The sequence below is a fragment of the Sebastes umbrosus genome, chromosome 10, assembly GCF_015220745.1.
Source record: "Sebastes umbrosus isolate fSebUmb1 chromosome 10, fSebUmb1.pri, whole genome shotgun sequence".
Lineage (NCBI taxonomy): Eukaryota > Metazoa > Chordata > Actinopteri > Perciformes > Sebastidae > Sebastes > Sebastes umbrosus.
Genome location: NC_051278.1, coordinates 5118139 through 5138122, shown reverse-complemented (window position 1 = coordinate 5138122; position 19984 = coordinate 5118139). Strand labels below are relative to the sequence as shown.

At 40.2% G+C, this 19984-nt stretch overlaps 2 protein-coding genes across 3 annotated transcripts; one reads left to right on the top strand and one right to left on the bottom strand.

Annotated features, from left to right (window-relative positions):
- Positions 1-301: 301 nt before the first annotated feature.
- Positions 302-7785, bottom strand: lrrc73 (leucine rich repeat containing 73). The gene is made up of 7 exons (XM_037782178.1): positions 7472-7785; positions 5772-6090; positions 5504-5664; positions 4303-4425; positions 3997-4097; positions 3173-3419; positions 302-699 (listed from the first exon to the last, which is right to left on the bottom strand). Exons 2-7 carry the CDS (start codon positions 6041-6043, stop codon positions 629-631), a joined length of 975 nt encoding a protein of 324 aa, XP_037638106.1. The 5' UTR covers positions 6044-6090; positions 7472-7785; the 3' UTR covers positions 302-628.
- Positions 7786-12670: 4885 nt separating this feature from the next.
- Positions 12671-16369, top strand: mea1 (male-enhanced antigen 1). 2 transcript variants are annotated; one of them, XM_037782189.1, is made up of 5 exons: positions 12671-12817; positions 14266-14620; positions 14810-14921; positions 15308-15495; positions 15535-16369. In XM_037782189.1, the coding sequence occupies exons 2-4, from the start codon at positions 14288-14290 to the stop codon at positions 15487-15489; spliced, it is 627 nt and encodes a 208-aa protein (XP_037638117.1). In that variant the 5' UTR covers positions 12671-12817; positions 14266-14287; the 3' UTR covers positions 15490-15495; positions 15535-16369. The 2 variants fall into 2 exon arrangements, with proteins under 2 accessions (XP_037638117.1, XP_037638118.1); XM_037782190.1 differs by having other exon boundaries at positions 12680-12811; positions 14269-14620; positions 15308-16369.
- The last annotated feature ends 3615 nt before the right edge of the window (positions 16370-19984 follow it).

Here is a 19984-nt window from a genome sequence, read left to right as displayed (position 1 = left end):
GTAGAAATATAAAATACAAGTATGATCCTGAAAATGAGCATGATATGGGACCTTTAAGATCATTTTCATTATTATTATTATATATATTTATATATACGTGTTTTGTTCTAAGTGTCTTCAGCTTGTGTTAACCACTGACCTTATTTCAGACATCTAACTAAAAACCCATTGACTTCTAGACAAGGGAACTGGAAGTGACGTCATGCAGGTTTTAGGACTCATTCCTGTAGCACTCTATTGTGCTTAAGCTAACGTCGTTAGCAGCCATAGCTTGCTGCAGAATAACGAATCGGAGTCGTTGTTCTTACGAAGCTGTAAACAGTTTAATTATTGTGACATCAGAGCAGCAGAAGTACATTCATCAGAAACACACTGAAACACCGTCTGTAAGTCACTTGGTGCGTTAAGGTTTTGTGCCGCCACTCGCTCTGTTCGCGTCTCTATGTACAGGTGCTACATCAAACCATGCAGAGCATGTGATTGGCTGCTAGCCATCAGGTGATCTGACAACCCAGAGAAGTGCAGTGCAGAGAAACAAACCGGGAACATTCAAACCAAACAAATCAGAATAAAGTGAAAATAGTTTAACAGGAAGTGTGTGTGTGGGTGTGTCTGTGAGTGGGAGGGGTCACATCTCAGTCTCAGCCAATAAGCTCTCACCTAGACCTGATGTCAGCAAGACCATCTGGGGGCTGGAGTCTGTAGGGTTAAAGAACGACACATTCAGAGGGTCTGCATGTTCAACACCGTTAACTCTGTGACTTCACATCCTGATGATCACTTTCCAAATGATTGATCGTTTTTAGATTGATTTCCTTTCAGCAGGGAGCCGCTGGTTCCACTTCAGTTCTATGGGGACCGACTCCTGTCATTTTAACATGGAGGTCTATGGGGATTGACTCCTGTCATTTTAACATGGCGGTCTATGGGGATTGACTCCTGTTACTTTAACATGGAGGTCTATGGAGACTGACTACTGTCATTTTAACATGGAGGTCTATGGGGATTGGATTGACTCCTCTCATTTTAACATGGAGGTCTATGGGGATCGACTCCTGTCATTTTAACATTGAGGTCTATGGGGACTGACTCCTGTCATTTTAACATGGAGGTCTATGGGGATTGGATTGACTCCTCTCATTTTAACATGGAGGTCTATGGGGATTGACTCCTGTCATTTTAACATGGAGGTCTATGGGGATTGGATTGACTCCTCTCATTTTAACATGGAGGTCTATGGGGATTGACTCCTGTCATTTTAACATGGAGGTCTGTGGGGATGGATTGACTCCTGTCATTTTAACATGGAGGTCTATGGGGATTGACTCCTGTCATTTTAACATGGAGGTCTATGGAGACTGACTCCTGTCATTTTAACATGGAGGTGAATGGGGACTGATTCCTGTCATTTTAACATGGAGGTCAATGGGGACTGACTCCTGTCATTTTAACGTGGAGGTCAATGAGGACTGACTCCTGTCATTTTAACATGGAGGTCTATGGGGACTGACTCCTGGCATTTTAACATGGAGGTCTATGGAGACTGACTCCTGGCATTTTAACATGGAGGTCTATGGGTATTGACTCCTTCTGGAGCCTCTAGTGGTCATTAGAAGAACTGCAGTTTTTCACATTTGTGAACATTTGTCCGACCCGGAGGTTGCTACCTGCATGTGAGTGGTATCAATAAGGATTTCACTAAATGTTAAACTGTTCCTTTAAAGGAAATCCATCTAAAAACTGATTTGGAAAATGTTTACCGGTAAATATATATATACATGATTTCTAATACATTGGCTAAACATTTAAAACCCAGATGTTTCTGTGTTTCCTCTGTTTTCATAAAGGAATGCCGTCGTAAAGACTCCGTCACACCAGCGTTTAAAAACAAATATCGTCCACACTAAAAGGGTTTATGAACTCTCTATAAAGCTTGCTAACTGACCCACCATGCTTGTTAGCTTTATTTCCCCTGTGTTTGTTTGTACATCAATGATTGTACATTTCATTCAATAAAGATATATTGAACAGGGGGAAAAAGAGCTCTGACATTTAGCAAGCTAGTTAGTCTCCAGCGTTTATCAACAACCCGTTTACTCTGACAGCTAATAAGCTACGATCGCTTCCTCAAAATGGACGGAGCTATCGCGCTGATCGAGCTAATCAAATCATCGCAGTTAAAGTGATTCAACAAATAATGTTGCCGTTTTAAATGCTGGTGTGACAGGGCCTTATTCTGTTCTATAACCTACTCTGGACCAGAACCAGGATACGGACCAGGACCAGAGGAACCACAGAAGAAGAGCAGTTCTTCGATAGGTATATTCATTATTATTAGGAATGGGAATACAGAATGTTCTTTATTAACTGGGATTAAAACCCAGTTAAACCAGATTCACACTTAGACCTCAATTATACAGAACACAGAACCTCCTACTGTCACTGAGGACACCTAACACCACAGAACCAGCTAATACTGGGTCAGCTGGGACAGAACCAGTCTAATACTGGGACAACTGCGATACCTTCAGGTAAACTGGGCTTAACTGGGACAGAACCAGGCTGATGTGAAGGCAGCATTAGTTCAGCTAAAACTACAATACTAATACCAGTATGGTAAATTACACCAGTGGAACCAGTATGATAAACTACTTCAGAAGAACCAGTATAAGCGGTACCAGTAAAACCAGTATGGTATCCTGTACCACGAGAACCAGAATGGTAAACTACACCATTAGAACCAACATGATGGGCTGTCCCAGTAGAACCAGTATGGTATCCTGCTGCAGGAGAACCAGAATGGTAAACTACACCATTAGAACCAACATGATGGGCTGTCCCAGTAGAACCAGTACGGTAAACTACACCAGTAGAACCAGTATGATGGGCTGTCCCAATAGAACAGTACGGCAAACTATACCAGTAGAACCAGTATGGTATCCTGCACCAGGATTACCAGAATGGTAAACTACACCACTGGAACCAGTATGACAAAGTGGAAAAGTAAACTCAATCTCCCAGTTCAGTACTTGTTCTGTACTGGTTCTGTACTGGTTCTGTACTGGTTGTGCACTGGTTTGTCTGAGCCAGTGTTGCTGTCTTTGGGGGACCAGTATGGAGAGTAAACTGGGACAGTCGGGGGTGAGGAGAAGGGGGAGTGTTCAGCCCTTACTGCTGTGGGGGAGCCAGGCGGGCGGCTGGTACTTGTCTCTGATTGGCTGGTACTTGTCTCTGATTGGCAGCAGGGCGCCGCTGGAGGCGTGGCCTGGCTGCAGGGGCGGGGCCTCTCTGTCGTCGTCCTCCTCCCCTTCAGACAGCAGGTCACAGATCTGCTGCTGCAGCTCCGGACTGATGTCGTTCTCCGCCAGAACCAGAACCCGCAGACTGGTCGGGTAGTTCTCCACCATGTCCAGGAACACCTGGACACAGAGACCGCCGTCATTCAATCAGACTCAACTTTATTTGTACACACTGGCTCAAACATCAACGAGGAACGCCGCGCTACAGTTGGGATTAAGGGCGAACAACATGGTTGATAGGTCTGCTGTGGCCATACCCAGCTGTGATGTCACATGGTACCATAGTGCAGAGCGACATCACAGCTGGCTGGGCAGCTGGATCCGTTCCATGAAGAACATCTGGAATTCCTTGATTGAAATGTTTGAGCACCAGATTTATTCTTCACACGTCAGTGGTGAAATATTCTAAACTCACCTTCAACTCGTCATAGTTAATTAAACTAAATTAAATTAAAGGAAGTAGTTCAGGTAACATGTAAGGAACTCCAGAGGAGGCTAACTGACCAATCAGACCACTGGAAACATGATGACATCATTCCTACAACATGAATGTGTGTGTGTGTGTGTGTGTTGTAGGATGTTCAGATCAGTGTCTCCCTCTGCTGGACAAACAGCTGGATGTCTGAGAAACTCTGACACGAGAAGAAGAAGAGCAGTAGAAGAAGAAGAAGAGAAATGTGCCGTGTGACTGGTCGACCTGTGCTGATTGGTTGGTCAGTCCGGTTCCCTCCAGGTCCAGAACCTCCAGCGTTCTGCTGGACGCCACGGCAACCGCCAGCATCCCTGCGATCTGATCACCTGGAAACAGAACCAGAACATTTACAACCATAACTCACAGCAGCTCCGACCAGTTAACTGGGTAATGTGCAGCCTGTAGTGTAATGTGCAGCCTGTAGAGTAATGTGCAATGTAATGTGCAGGGTAATGTGCAGCCTGTAGTATAATGTGCAGCATGTGGTGTAAGCGCAGTGTAATGTGTAGCGTTGAGCAGCGGTGCTGGTACCCAGCGGGTTGTAGTCCAGGTTGAGCACTCGGAGCTGGGAGCTGTGAGCCACAGCGATGGCGAGGCGAGACCAGCCTTTAGAGCTGATTCCTGTGTTGGCGCTCAGCGTCAGCTCCCTCAGACCTGCAGACGACCAGCAACACAACGAGCTCAGCACGCATCATCACCTTCATCACGTCTGGTATTATTACATCCCAACACGTCGGTTCAACAACACACGTTTGCTCTACATTGATGATGACCTTTAACCTCTAACATGATAAGTTAAATGTTGATAATGTGATACTTTACAAAGAACAGAAGTCTGATTCTATAGTTGTTGAATATTGGGTACTTAAATCTGAATCTGACAACTCTGATATATACTGTATGTATGTATATATATATATACATATATACACACTGTATATACTGAAACTATTCTTTATGAGCCTGGTTGTGCATGTCTGACAGTGAAGAGTTAATCGCCCAGTGTGAGCTGACGCCATGTGGACGTCCAGGGCTACTGAATTCAGGCTGTTTGAGCCTGAAATAACCGGGAGACAAAATGTCCTCTGAGCTTTACTGAATAACTGTGAGACGTTTCATCAGACCTGCTGCTCACTGACAGTTCAAACACATCGGATTTATACTAATATGGTTCAATATTACTCCTCAGGTCATCAAATCTGAGCTTATGAATTCATTCATTTATTACTTCATGTATTAATTAATTTATTAATTCATGTATTTAATGATCTTCTTGCTGTGGTGAAGAGACTTTTCATGAGGAGTAAAAACCTCAGAAGTTACACATCAAACCTGTTTGGACTAGTTTTAATTTTTTCTTACATTCAACCTGGTCCCTGAACGTCACACGACACATCACTGTATTCTGTTTGTTCCTGAAGCTCTCACTGCTGTAACTGTGCATTCACACCAAAAGCAAAGCAAACTTTTCGCAAATTTGCGGAGTTGAAATATTTAAACTAATGAACACAAATGATACCCGCAGTCCAACTAGCACGAGTAACGCGAGGCGAAAATTCACTTCGCTCTTGGTGTGAACGCAGAATAACTCTTTTAAAAAGTTGTATTTTACTTGATTTTTATGCATTCAATTTTAGCTAGCTAACTTAGCTATGTTCCACGTCACCATGTCATGTGACTGGGTGGTTTCCATGGTTACCACGGTGTGTTTGTTGTTGTTGTTGTTGGTTACCTGACTTTGCTCCGTCGGGCGGCAGCATCCCACAGATCAGACCCAGCGCCTCATCTCCCAGCATGCAGTCTCCCAGATCCAGACAGACCAGCGCCGGGTGGGTCGTCAGGGCCGAGTTCAAGGTCACCAGGCCGGCGTCCAGCAGCGGGTTGCCATGGAGACTGGAGGGGGGGCGGGGACAGAGTCTTACCAACCAATCACATTGACTAATATTCCTCTATCATAGTGAGCGTGTGATGCGGTCAAGAGGACACCTGTCCGTACTTACAACAGCGTCTGCAGCGACCGGTTGGTCTTCAGGGCGTCGGCCAGGTGTCGCGTCCGGCTGATGCTGGCGACGACGCCCAGGTTGAGGTTGAGCTGAGCGAGCGAGCGTGACTCTGCGACGCTGCGGCAGACGCGTCCGAAATCACGGTCGGAGAGCTGGCAGCCTCGGACGGACAGCAGCCGGACGCTGTCCTCCTTCAGGCTCTCGCATATGTCCTGAACCTCGGCCGCCGACAGCAGCTCTCCCGTGATCTGGATGGAGGCCGGCAGCATCCTGGACAGGACCGCGAGCACTGGGAGCACTGGGAGCACTGGGACACCTGGAGTGAAAAACAGTCTAACGCTACTTGTCTACAGGGGCGTTTCTGGACGCTTGATGGGCTGCTACTAGACACCTGATTGGACGAACGCTTTTCCTCACAGGCTGCGGCTCCCGGGTTTCAAACTGGAACCAACATGGCGGCTCGTTTGGAAACTTTTCTCTCATATATTACAAAAATAGTTCGCCAAAGTGTGTTTGGCCTCCCATTAAGCGTCCAGAAACGCCCACGTGGACACGTAGCATGAGACAAAACAGGAAGTGTGACCTCTACTGGTGAAGAGCAGGTCCTGGACTGACTATCTCCCATTGGTCGGTGCATCACTGTGACATCACTTCCTGTCTATCCTCCGCTCCACTGACTCAATTCAATGGGAATTATTGTAAATTAAAGAAGCGTTAACTAGTTAGCTATTTAAAAACTACATCTCCCATGAAGCTCTTCTGCACCAAGTCTGTGTATTACACCTCATTATACTTCATCATACTGTGTACTTGTACTCTTAATCAGTGATCGATCCTTGGTAAAGTACACACACACACACACCGGAGCTGATCAATAATCAGTGAATCTAAAGTATATGATGAGCAACAGTTGGAGCCGATCAGTTGATCAATAATCAGTGAATCTAAAGTATCAATGAGCAGCAGCTGGAGACGATCAGCTGATCAATAATCAGTGGATCTAAAGTATTGATGAGCAACAGCTGGACCCCATCAACTGATCAATAATCAATTAATCTAAAATATCTTTGAGCAGCAGTTGGACCCGATCAGCTGATCAATAATCAATGAATCTAAAGTATGGATGAGCAGCAGCTGGACCTGATCAGCTGATCAATAATCAGTAACGATGAGCAGCAGCTGGACCTGATCAGCTGATCAATAATCAGTATTGATGAGCAGCAGCTGGACCTGATCAGCTGATCAATAATCAGTATCGATGAGCAGCAACTGGACCTGATCAGCTGATCAATAATCAGTATTGATGAGCAGCAGTTGGACCTGATCAGCTGATCAATAATCAGTGAATCTTAAGTATCTATGAGCAGCAGCTGGAGTCGATCAGCTGATCAATAATCAATGAATCTAAAGTATTGATGAGCAGCAGCTGGACCTGATCAGCTGATCAATAATCAGTATTGATGAGCAGCAGCTGGACCTGATCAGCTGATCAATAATCAGTATTGATGAGCAGCAGCTGGACCTGATCAGCTGATCAATAATTAATGAATCTAAAGTATTGATGAGCAGCAGGTGGACCTGATCAGCTGATCAATAATTAATGAATCTAAAGTATTGATGAGCAGCAGCTGGAGCTGATCAGCTGATCTATCCTGAGCTCAGGCTCTGATTGGTGCTGCTGAAGGAGATCAATTAACCTGATAGATGATCGATCAGCTCTCTCGTGCTCGTGGAGGATCTGGACCGTCACTCGGTGATGTCATCGTTCTCTGCTCCGGTGCCGCTGATCCCGCCGCAGGCCACGCGCCGGTTCTGATCCACCGCGGTGGACATCAGATCGATCGATTCCGGTATCGATTAATCGGGTTGATGAGCAGCAGAGCGGCGGAGCGGCGCAGCGGGGGGTCGGTGTCGAGGAGGCGGCAGCAGGTCGGTGTGTCGCGCGGTGTGATGAGAGCTCCGGTTGTCCCGGTGCGTTGCTGCAGGTGACCGTTACTATGAGACACAGAGAGAGGAGAGACAGAGCAGGAGGACTCACTCTGACTCTGTTTACCGGGACCACAGAGAGGGCGCACTCTACGCTCACTTTACTCACCTTTTATTTAACTATAATAAAGATGTATAATATAAATAATAATGTTGAGTTATAAGATGTAATAATCTAACGTTTATTAGCATCAGTGAAAAAAAATACAAACTCATTAAATGGACTGAATTTAAATAATAAGATGATGAAATACAAACTCACACAGGCCTATAAAGTACTGTTAATATTATATTAAAATATTTATAATGTCCCATACATTATTATTGAATTAAAGTTGTAAGTAACTATGAAGCAATATGTGGCTGAAAGCTCCTGAAATGTTTTAGAAAGAAAAATTATATATATATATATATATATACATCTATATTTATTATCCTGCTCTATATTATATTACACTATATATCCTATATACCAATTATAGACTGCACATATGTACATATTACATTTATTTATTGCACATACTACATTTATTTATTGACGCACTGCACACACTATGTTCATCCATTCACTCTGTATATTTTATATCTCTGTTTATTGTTTTTATAATTTTTGTATACCTTTACCTCTCCTGTGTTTCACTCTGTTTGCTGATGTTGCTGCTTTGACACCTGAATTTCCCTCTGGGGATTGAAAAAGGTTCATCTTATCTTATCTTATCTTATCTTATTTAAAAACATGGATAATTTCGAAAATAAGTTAATACATTTTTTCTCAATTGTTTACACACAAATACTGGTACTTGACACACAATGACCACAACATGTAACTCATGCACCAACCCCCTGAACCAATTCTGCTAAACTACAAGCACAATTCCTGCTTTACACTCAAATTGCAGTTCTAAAACACACTTTTTTCAAAACACTACACACAATTCTCTGCATTTGGCACAATTTTCATGAAGAAAATCTCGTTTTCACAAGGAACACACTGTCAATCAAAATTCTAAAGTCAATTGCCCTACTATGCACACTGACTCATCACATGGGCAAACACCTGTCACACAGTGTTACAATTAGCAATCAGAGCTTTAGCATAAAAGGGCAAACATTGCTTGTGATGTGGATGAGGTGCTGTGGCCAGACCGAAACAGAAGAGAGGATGCAGCATAGTTTTTTTTTACTGTAACTGTATACAGTAAATTCTTCTGTTGTTTTGTATGTAGACCACTGTATGTGCAACTCTGTGTTGGTTGGGATGTACACTGTGTACATTGTTTTTGTGGGGAAAATAAAATATATTTGTTACCGTGTATTTGTGTGTTCTGAGTATAAAAACAATATTCTAAAATATTTTACAACACACTTATGTATGCACTGTCTGTAGTAAGTGTAACACTGAACAAAAAAAAGGCCTAAGTCATTATGATGAATGGAGAAGAAGTGTTTTCCATTCATCATAGTGTTTTACATTGAGCACATCAGTGTTCAACTGGTTCTTATAAATGTCTATTCATATGATGGTGTGTGTGTGTCATTTGAAAACAAAATACCATTTTGAGAAGAAATAACATTGTTTTGAATGTAAAGTTTCATTTTGCAGGAGAATTGAGGGGTTTTGCCCATTGTGTGTGTGTTTTTTTATTTGTGTGTAGAGTTCTGAGAGTATGAGGCATGCTTTCAGAAAATGTGTGTAAACAATCGAGAAAAATTGTAAATAAATGAATATTAAATATTTAATTATCTTATTAGGGAAATTACATAAACATAAATGTACATTTGATGGGACAGATTTGAGCTGTTCGTCCTTTATGGTAATTGATTTTTCTGCTAAATGGATTAAAATGAATCAAAGACTAATTTAAAGAGTGTGTGTATGAAAATTGGTGACAAAAGGTGATTTACATTTGAAGACACATATATTTTAATATTTATGTAATAATAAGTATACTTAATCCATTTAGCAGAAAAATCAATTACTATAAAGGCAAACAACTTGAATCTGTCCCATCAAATGTACATTTATGTTTATGTAATGAAATAATAAAATATTTAATATTTATTAACTTATTTTTTTTAATTATCCATGTTTGTATATAGAGCAGGATAATAACAAATAGATTTTTTTATGTTTTATTATTATTATTATAATTATTATTATTATTACTATTATTATTATTACTATTATTATTATTATTATTATTATTATTATTATTATTATTATTATTATTATTATCTTATTTGGCTATTTTTTTATTTTTTTATTTACCTTGTTTAATTTTGGATTTAAATATATTCGGTAATAAAATAGTTGAGGTCGTGATTCAGACTCTGATCAGAGTGACACTTCTCTCCTCTCTCCTCCAACAGACGATCTTTACACGTCACGTCCTTTTAATCCTACTCGGTCTGTGACGTCACGCGCAGAGAAAGATGATTATGACGGTTGATTAAAAACACCTATAATTGATTACTGATCACTCAGAGGCTGCTGCTGATCGATCAGCTCAGTGACCGTCCCGATAACACCAACAATCCTGACCCAATCACCCAATACAACTTCCGGTCCGGTTTTCAAAATAAGAGCCTGTGCTTTCTGTTATCAGTTTTATTTATATATTTTTTTTATATTCCTTGTTATGTTAATTGATTTATTTTGTATGCTCAATTTTATGTTTTATGTGCTGCACCTCCACTTTCCTGTTAAACTTAAATATTATATTATATTATATTATATTATATTATATTATATTACATTATATTATATTACATTACATTACATTATATTATATTATGTTATATTATGTTATATTATATTATGTTATAATATATTATGTTATATTATATTATATTATATTGTGTTATATTATATTACGTTATATTATATTATGTTATATTATGTTATATTATATTATATAATGTTATATTATGTTATATTATATTATATAATGTTATATTATGTTATATTATATTATATCATATTATGTCATATTATGTTATATTATATTATATTATATTTAAATGTGACTGTTTTAAGGAGTAAATATTATGAATAATTAGCTTTAGTGTGTCTTTTTAATTGGCAGAGTGGTGAAGGATTTAAAACAGTATTTTTGTGTTGGGATATCAAATTTACAGAAAATATAACATACAAATATAAATAAATACATCAATAAAACTAGTTTAGGAGCTTATCAAACTACTGTCTTGTTAGTATTTACAATCCAGTCTACATTCCTGCTGTCATTTTAATTATTTAGTGTAAAAACTTTTCCATTATATTTGGATTAAAGATAATATATTTTTTAATCTTGGACCAGAAACAATTTAAAGTCTCAGGTGTTTTTTTTATATAAAAAAAAACACCTGAAACTTTCAATATATATAACATATATAATTATATATATATAAAATGATAAATAAAATGATATAATGAGATCAACAGCGCCACCTGGTGGTGGATTAGCAGTGATATTAAAACAGGTAGGACTAATTCTGAAAGTTTGACCTTAAAATAATCAGCCCTGAACATCTTACTTTATTGATCTGCAGAAGAGATATTGATCATTATTATCATCATTGTTGTTTTCACCATGAAAAGAAAAAGGAGATGAAATTATCGTAAATGTTGTTTTATACTTTGTAGATTATTTTTGCACCAGAAAAGATTCAGGATTATTTCCCTTTTATTCTTGAAATTTATGAAGAAATAATATCAAACCATTCTTGAATCTGACCATGTTTAGGTCTGTTTCATTTTTATATTTAGGTATGTATTTAATTAATTCTGTATTTATTTAGATAGATAGACCGACAGCTCCTTCACATAAATCACAAAAACAAATGAATAATATGAGAAACAACAACTTATTAAAAGCACGAAAAGGCCAAATGATATACAATACCTAAAACAGACAAAATAGAATATAGAAATATAATGAAAAAATATGTTTATATTTCATATCACGGACACTCAGTTATATTCTGCATTTGATTTTATGACATGTCTGCAAAAAAAAGAAAAATAGAATTGGAAACCAAAAATAAAGTGAAAATAGAGATTGACTTAATTAAATTTACGTATTGTTTAATGTTACGTAATAAAATATAATGTATGTATCCATCAGTATATTTTGTCATGGATTTGTTTCTGTATTTTATTGATTTATTGTTAATATAATTACATTTTACTCTGTCGTTCTTGATGTAAATTGTAAATTGTTTAATAAAGTTCTTTTTTTTTTATTACAGTATCCATAGTAACAGCAGAAAACATTAAAAACATTTACATACAAAAGAAGCATAGCGACAACATAAACAAAGAGCTGTGCCAAACATAAAAGGACAACAGAAATGAAACAAAACCAACATAAAATAAAAAAAATAAACACAATAAAAAAATAAATAATAATAATAGTAATAAAAAAAAGACCACACGAGAGTATGACAATAATTTCACTTAAAAACTTTAAAGATGTTGCATAAATTCATTGTTTTCATTGCTTTTTTTGTTTTGTGAGGAAGAAATTGTTGACAGATATAATTCCATTTTATTCATAAATACAAAGAAATTAGGCGTTTTGTTTTTGGTAAATTTACACTTGTGAATGTGGAACTTCGTGTGAATTAAAATTAAATTAATAAGAAAAAATGCATTTCTGTCTTTGTCACCGTAACCATAGCAACCAAATATAATATTTCTACAGTACAGTGCAAAATCTGAGAAAATGTTAACAAGTACAAAATTATTGACATCTTTCCACAATTTTTACAAGACCAGAATAAATGAGAGCAAGTTTCAGGAAGTGATTCGCCGAAGAGACAATTTACATCTATATGTCACTTTTTAACTTTTCTAAGAAATGTTTCACTGGGTTAATAAAGTTCTTTATTAAAAAAACAACCGATTTTGCGTCAGGCGTCAGTTGTGTTGCGTCGTGACGTACCCGGAAGTGTCCCGACCAGCAGCAGCAGCTAACAGCTAACAGCTAAACAACAGCAGGCTGAAGCTCTGAACTGACAGACAGGTGAACAGACAGACAGACAGACAGGTAAGAAACTCAACACTTCACCTGGGGAGGGGTTATTCTTCTCTTGGTCACAAAACAAGCAGAAGAAGCAGAGTTTAACATCACTAGAGAGCAGGGTTAAATGCTTACTCAGCTAGCTGAGTTAGCAGCTATCTGCTCCAGGTGTTTCCATCATCATCATCTTCATCACTCAGCCAACGTGAGCTACCTGCGGACTAAAACACTGTTACTATAACGTTAGCAGACTGTAGATGTGATGTTAGAAGAGTGTTAGCAGAGTGTTAGCTCAAAGTTACTGATGGACTGGTTGAGTCAGTTGAGTGTGGAGGAGAAAATAGTTTTCATGTATTGTTTGGTTTCATTTTAAAATATAAAGATGAGTGTATTATAATAATAATAATAATAATAAATTGGACTTAAACCCAAGGACGCTTTACAAAGGGGACACACAAAATCCTACTAATAATTAACACAGAGGAGAAACTATAGCTAAGTAGTTAAAAGAGTGATGTGTAGGAAGAGCTGAGATCAGAGGCCTTGGTGAACAGGTGGTGTTTGAGGTGTTTTTTGAAAATGTCCAGGGATGAAGCATTTCTTATTTCAGGAGGGAGAGAGTTCCAGAGGGCGGGGCTGAGAATGATGAGGTTATAGTATACCTAAAATAAATAATATAATATTCCTATTACATTCATTGAAACCAAACAAGACTCTCTCTGGTCATAAAGTGAAATCAGTCATTTCTGTCTCCATGAATCACTTCATCTTATTTTCTTCAAAATGTGTCACATATTTATAACAAATGGCTTAAAGAGAGAGATATATGAGGTCATTTATGTTAAGGTCTTCTTTATCATACCAACACAGAATAATGCACATTATAAATACTTTACTGACCTTTTCTTGGTACATCTGCTCGATCTTACCATGTCCCCAGAGCAATGGAATCAACTTCTACGAGAGCCAGAGTTCAGCATTTAGGCTGTCGTCATCTTGGTGTTTAGCTCTCGCCATCACCATCTTGGTTTTTGGATGTCTCCATCTTGGTTTTTAGCCATCGCCTTCTTGGTTTTTAGCCATCGCCTTCTTGGTTTTTGGCTATCTTCATGTTGATGTTTTTGCAACCATGCTGTGTTGAAGAAGACTTGAAACTAGCGATTGAGACCATAAACTCATGTTTACAATGTTGACTGAGGTAATAAATCAAGTGAGAAGTAGGATCATTTTCTCATAGACTTCTAGACAACCAGAGGAGTCGCCCCCTGCTGGCTGCTTTAAGGCTTCACTGCTCAGAGCCGGAGGTTGACGCCTGGTTTGGAGTGAGATTCGGTAACGGGTCTTCTGTGACATCACCCACCGCAAGGGTCAGGGGTCATCGCTCCTCAGCCCCCAGGAATTTAGTCCAAAAAGCCAAATTTTCAAACATGACTCTTTACCTGTCCCCCTCTCTCTTTACCTGTCTCTCTCTACCTGTCTCTCAGGTGTGCTGTGTGTCTGTGGATGGAAGTGGGGAGCTCAGCGATGGGACCAGAGAGAGTCTTACCGAACTCTGAGGACGAGCTGGGGGAGGAGGAGCGTCCGGCCGACGGAAACCTGCTGCCGGTGTGGAGTGGGAGTGAGGGAGGGGGTGAAGATGAGGAGGGGGGAGAGATGGAGCTGGACGGAGAGGAAGAGGAAGGGGAGGAGGTGAACAGTGGAGGATATTACTACCAGCCTCTGAACCAGGAACCTGATGGGATGAACAACGGCGAGCAGCCGGGTGGGGAAGAGCAACCGGAGGAGGACGACGCCTCCCACGGCGAGCAGCTGCAGCAGGTGCAGAACAGGATACAGGTGAGTTCACACCTGAACAACGGTTACTGTTACATCATCATCAGATCTGCTCATGAAGTCCAGGAGATTATTAATCACTGTTTATATATTTCTGTCAGTATCAGGAGTGTTAAAGGAAGGACAACATCTGTCTCACCTGTCTGTGTGTCTCACCTGTCTGTGTGTCTCACCTGTCTGTGTGTCCTGCAGGTGATGGGTCTGCACCTCCCTGAAGCCCCGCCTCCAGACAGTGAAGAAGAAGAGGAAGACCCTGAGGGGGCGGCGGCCCTGAGGAGCCGAGTCTCCATCCCCATGGACGAAGGTCAGACCTCAGTACACACTTCACTGTAGTAGTACACGTCAGGTACTTGTACTCTACTTGAGTCTGATGCTGAACACCTGACCTGCTCCAGATAACAGATCGACTCTATAAAGCACCGCCTACCTGATCGATAGATGGATAGATAAAATCTTAATTTTTCTTTTTCTATTTTCATACATAAACTATTGTTTCTATTGTTTGACTCTGATCAACAGTTTCCCCCCAAGAAATAGGAAATATAATAATACTACTAATAATAAAAATAATAATAACAAAAAACAATAATAATAATAATAAGCATCTTCATTGATACTTCCCACTTTAACAGAAGAAAAATAAACAGCTGTGCTTCCTGTCCTCTGACATCACTTCCTGTCTCCCTGCAGACCACGTGGAGCTGGTGAAGAGGACGATGGCGGCCGTGGCGTTGCCGTCTCTCGGCGTGCCGTCGTGGGCCAGAGAGATCTCAGACGACCAGTGGAAGGACATGGTCCAGAACACACTGGAGAGCCGGCAGAGCACCGCCGCCCTGCGTCTGCCTCGCAGAAACAACATCAACGGACCCTGAACGGACCACGACTACTTCAACAGCCTTTACTGATCCTGAACGCACCACGACCGCTTCAACAACCTCTACTGACCTTAAACGCACCACAACAACAACTGCTACTGGCCCTTAATGCACCACGACCGCTTCAACAACATCAACGGTCCCTGATCGCACCACCACAACCTTAACAACCTGTACTGACCCTGAACGCACCACGACCACCTTCAACTGACCCTGAATGCACCACGACCACTTCAACAACTTCTACTGACTCTGAATGCATCAACGGACCCGGAAAGCACCACAGCGGCTTCAACAGACCCTTAACGCACCGCCGCAACTTCAGCAACTTCTACTGACCCTGAAAGCACCACAACCACTTAACTTGTACTGACCCGGAACGCACCACCGCTTCGACCTGTACTGACCCTGAATGCATCACCACCGCTTCAACAACTTCTACTTACCCTGAACGCACCACCACAGCTTCAACAACTTGTAATGACCCTGAAAGCACCACAACCACTTAACTTGTACTGACCCTTAACGCACCACCGCAGCTTCAACAGACCCTGAACACACCACCGTTTCAACCTCTCCTGACCCTGAAAGCACCACGACCCCTTCAGGGTCACTGGCAGAGGATAAAGGTGACTTTATAAATAGTTTTTTCTTTAAGATTCAACTTGAAGCTGCTGAGACTGAATGTTTTCTCCGTCGGGAGATGTTCGTACCGTGAGACATGGCGGGTTTGTTCTGGAAATTTATGGTTGTAGTTTATTTAGAAGCTGATTCCAGTATTTTTAGACTCAGTCCATCATTTATTTGAACTACTTTAAAGTCGATTATTAAAGGATTCAATATTTCTCCTTCACAGTTAAATTGGTGGCAGTGAGTCGACTCAATGATTAACTGCTCCCATATCCCATATTACATTTACACCTGGTATTAATGTGTCTCCAGTGTCCACAATGAGATCTGATCGCTCCGTCATCATCACCCTCAAAACGCCGCTCTTTTAAAGGAGGGCGCCCGCCAACGTGACTTTTGAGGTACGTCTACACTCTCACACACAGATGGACGAGCTGGTTTATTACTGCCGAAGCTCTGGAGCCCAAAATACTGGATTGAAAACACGTTTCAGTTGTGTTGAACGTGGTCGCACTGCGTCCGCGACCACCTCCGGAGGTGGTCGCACTGCGTCCGCGACCACCTCCGGAGGTGGTCTGGATCACAATCCGTCCTCAATGTGTTTCTGGTGCATCCACACCTGAACCGTCATGTGGTCCAGCGCTATCTGACTGCAATCCGATCATTTTAACGCCAGGTGTGAAGGGGGTCTTAGTTTCAGTTTCTGTCCTCGGATCAGTTTCATATAGAAGGTGTGAACGGACACAAACAGAGAAACACCTGAGTTCTGGTTCAACGAATCCCCCAGCTAACAATTAGACCTCCACGTTAGGTCTTCTCTGTCAGATGTGGACCACCACCGGACTCTAGCCGGCCTCTGGACTGCAGCCGTACTCTGAACCGCAGCCAGACTCTAGCCGGACTCTGGACTGCAGCTGGACTCTAGCTGGACTCTGGACAAACTCTGGACTCTGGATCGCAGCCAGACTTTAGACTCTGGACTGCTGCTGAACTCTGGACTCTGGACCGAAGCCAGACTCTGGACCGCAGCCGGACAATGCTAGTTAGCAAGACAACAAACATTTGATAGCTAACGTTGGCTAATAAATGTTTGCTAACATGCTACAGAGCTAAAATGTCCAGAAAGGTAATATTATAAATACAACATGTCAACAACTGATGTCTGCATTTACAGAAGAGAAGAGAAGCCGCTCGAGTTATTCGTCATTTGTTGAGAACATTTTTATTCCTTATTTGTTCACAAATTCAGCAATTTAAAGGCGCTAGTAACTAGATCTGCAACTGATGATTATTTTTATTATTGATTGATCCTTTTTTTATAAAAGTCAGAAATAGGGAAAAATGTCCATCCCAGTTTCTCAAAGTCCAAGTTAAATGTCTTGTTTTAGATATTCAGTTTTAATATGATATAAAGCAGAGAAAAGCAGGAAATCTCACTATATTTGAGAGGCTGAAAACATTTTCTGCCATTTTTTGCATTAAAAATTTAATGATTAGTGATTATTTTTCTGTTGATCAACTAATTGATTAGTCGACTAATCGTTCCAGCTCTACTAATAACAAGATATGTTTCACGCCTGTGATAAATAAGTGTTAAATGAGATTACAGAATCTAAATGTTGTGATCTGAGCTCAACAACTGGAATTTGAAGCAGCGAGCAGAACTTGAAAAGCGTTCGTCCTTCACAGCATGTTTGGAGAGGAAACTTTATACAGTTAGTCGATTGAGAGGAAATTTATCGACGGCTATTTCTAAGTCGCTTTTCAAACGTCTCAATTATGAGAATTTGATGTTTTTTTTTGTCTTAAAACTGAAGCTCTTTGGTTTGGGACTGTTGGTCGAACATGTTGGAACATTTTTACTTTTTTCTAAACGTTTATAAACTAAATGATAAATCGACTAATTGAGAAAACAATCGGCAGATTGATCCATAAAAAGAATAATCATTAATTATTAATTAAACACGGACGCTCTCGTCTTCTGTAGAAATGAATGAAACTCTAAAAAAAAGTTGATTTGTGAACATCCTGGGTTTCTTTTTGTGTAAAAAGTTAAATATTTAGGATAAAGTCACAGTTACCTTAAAGCCTTTTATTGAAATATTTGATCTTGTTTTTAATGATTTCTTTAATGATTGTATATTAATTAATCTGATCGTGTGTGTCTGTGTATGTATGAATACATACTGTATATGTATGTATGTATATAGTGTATGAATCTGTTGGTGTAAAAGAGAGAAACTGTTGTCAAACTGGTCCATTTATTTCTTTTATTTTGTTCTGTACATACCTGAACATCTGTACAAATTCAGACTTTCATTCTACGTAATGTCCTATCTAATTAAAGTACAACATGTACAGGATGACGGGAAGCAGCGTTCATTTTTTTAGTGTCAGAGATTCGCCGTGACGTTTACTGTTAGAGCTCCTCTCACATAATTAGTAAAAGTCCTCAAAAAATATTTATTATAATCTGAAGGCTTGATAAGACTTCGTTGGACCCTGTGCCAAATCAGACACCATTTCTTTGAATGCTAAATGGTTCAGCAGCTGATCGGTTTGCTTAGTTTTCAGGGATTAAATGTGTCAGTTTGAGGAGTCTGAGAGAGAACAGCACTAAACCGACCTTCATCCCTGATCACCATCTGCAGCCTTAGTCTTAGTATCTTGGCACAGTCATAGTCTGTCATAGTATAGTATGTCGAAAAATTTCATGAAAATAAAGTCATAGTTTGGTACGTCCAGAAAATATAGTGAAAAAAGTCATAGTATAGTTTGTCGAAACATTTTGTAAAAAAAGTCATAGTATGTCATAAATAGTTAAAGTATAGTTAAAAGTCAGACACTATGATTGTCAAACATGTCCATTTATTTCTTTTATTTTGTTCTGTACATACATGAACATCTGTACAAAATCAGACTTTCATTCTACGTAATGTTCTATTTAAAGTACAACATGTACAGGATGACGGGAAGCAGCGTTCAGGTTTTAGTGTCAGAGATCGCCGTGATGTTTCGTGTTCTTTCACTAAATGTTTCACCTTCGTGTCGATAGCGAAATCGAGTCGCCATGGGACAAAATAACTCACTCATAGCGAGAGAGAGAGAGAGAGAGGTGGGCGGGGCTAACCCACCACTGGAATGGTCATTGATTGATTGACAGCGAATCACACAATGGCAAGAAGAAGACGACTTGCAACGACCAGCGACTCAACGGAAAGCATCTGACGAGGAAATAATAATAAAACAATAAGAGGTGTAAACATCACGACAAGGGGCGTGGCCTGTGTGGTGGGGGGTGGTCATGAGCCCCCATACAACAATAAGGGCTCATAAAGTGCATGAAGAATAAATACTTCACATATTTTGTTCCATCTGTATAAATAAGGAGGATTGTTTCTGCAGCAGCTGCTCTTTAAAGTTTAGTGAAGCAGCGAGGTGAGTAATTTATTCTGGAATATTCATTAAGGAAGTTGCATTTATCAAGTGTTATTTAATATTAAAATGCACTTTAGAGACTTTACTGAGCGATTTCTTCCTTCAGGAAAAATGTACTTTAACTATTATCAAATGATTTCTGTCAGCAAAGATGCACCTAAAGGAGTTTTTGTTGGAAAAATTTACTTTATAGGTCCAGTGTGTAGGATTTAGTGACACCTAGTGGTGTGGTTGCAGATTGCAACCAACTGAGTCCCCCTCCTCTCACTCCTCCGTTAACAACACTGAGGTGATATGAGCCGCTGAGTTTTAAACCATTGTAACGCCGTTGGCCTCGCTCTGAGGCCATCCATACCATAATAACACTACTTAGCAACAGGAAGTCAGACGGCGGCTGGCGGTACCACGGTTTAACACTCACCAG

Bases quoted from the DNA above. Each gene is read 5' to 3' on its own strand.
- lrrc73 (XM_037782178.1), bottom strand. From the start codon at position 6,043: ATGCTGCCGGCCTCCATCCAGATCACGGGAGAGCTGCTGTCGGCGGCC. The intron at 5,665-5,771 runs GTAAGTACGGAC...CCCCCCCTCCAG, and splicing joins CGGTCGCTGCAGACGCTGTT to TCTCCATGGCAACCCGCTGC. The intron at 4,098-4,302 runs GTACCAGCACCG...TTCTGTTTCCAG, and splicing joins CCTGGACTACAACCCGCTGG to GTGATCAGATCGCAGGGATG.
- mea1 (XM_037782189.1), top strand. From the start codon at position 14,288: ATGGAAGTGGGGAGCTCAGCGATGGGACCAGAGAGAGTCTTACCGAAC. The intron at 14,621-14,809 runs GTGAGTTCACAC...TGTGTCCTGCAG, and splicing joins AGGTGCAGAACAGGATACAG to GTGATGGGTCTGCACCTCCC. The intron at 14,922-15,307 runs GTCAGACCTCAG...GTCTCCCTGCAG, and splicing joins CTCCATCCCCATGGACGAAG to ACCACGTGGAGCTGGTGAAG.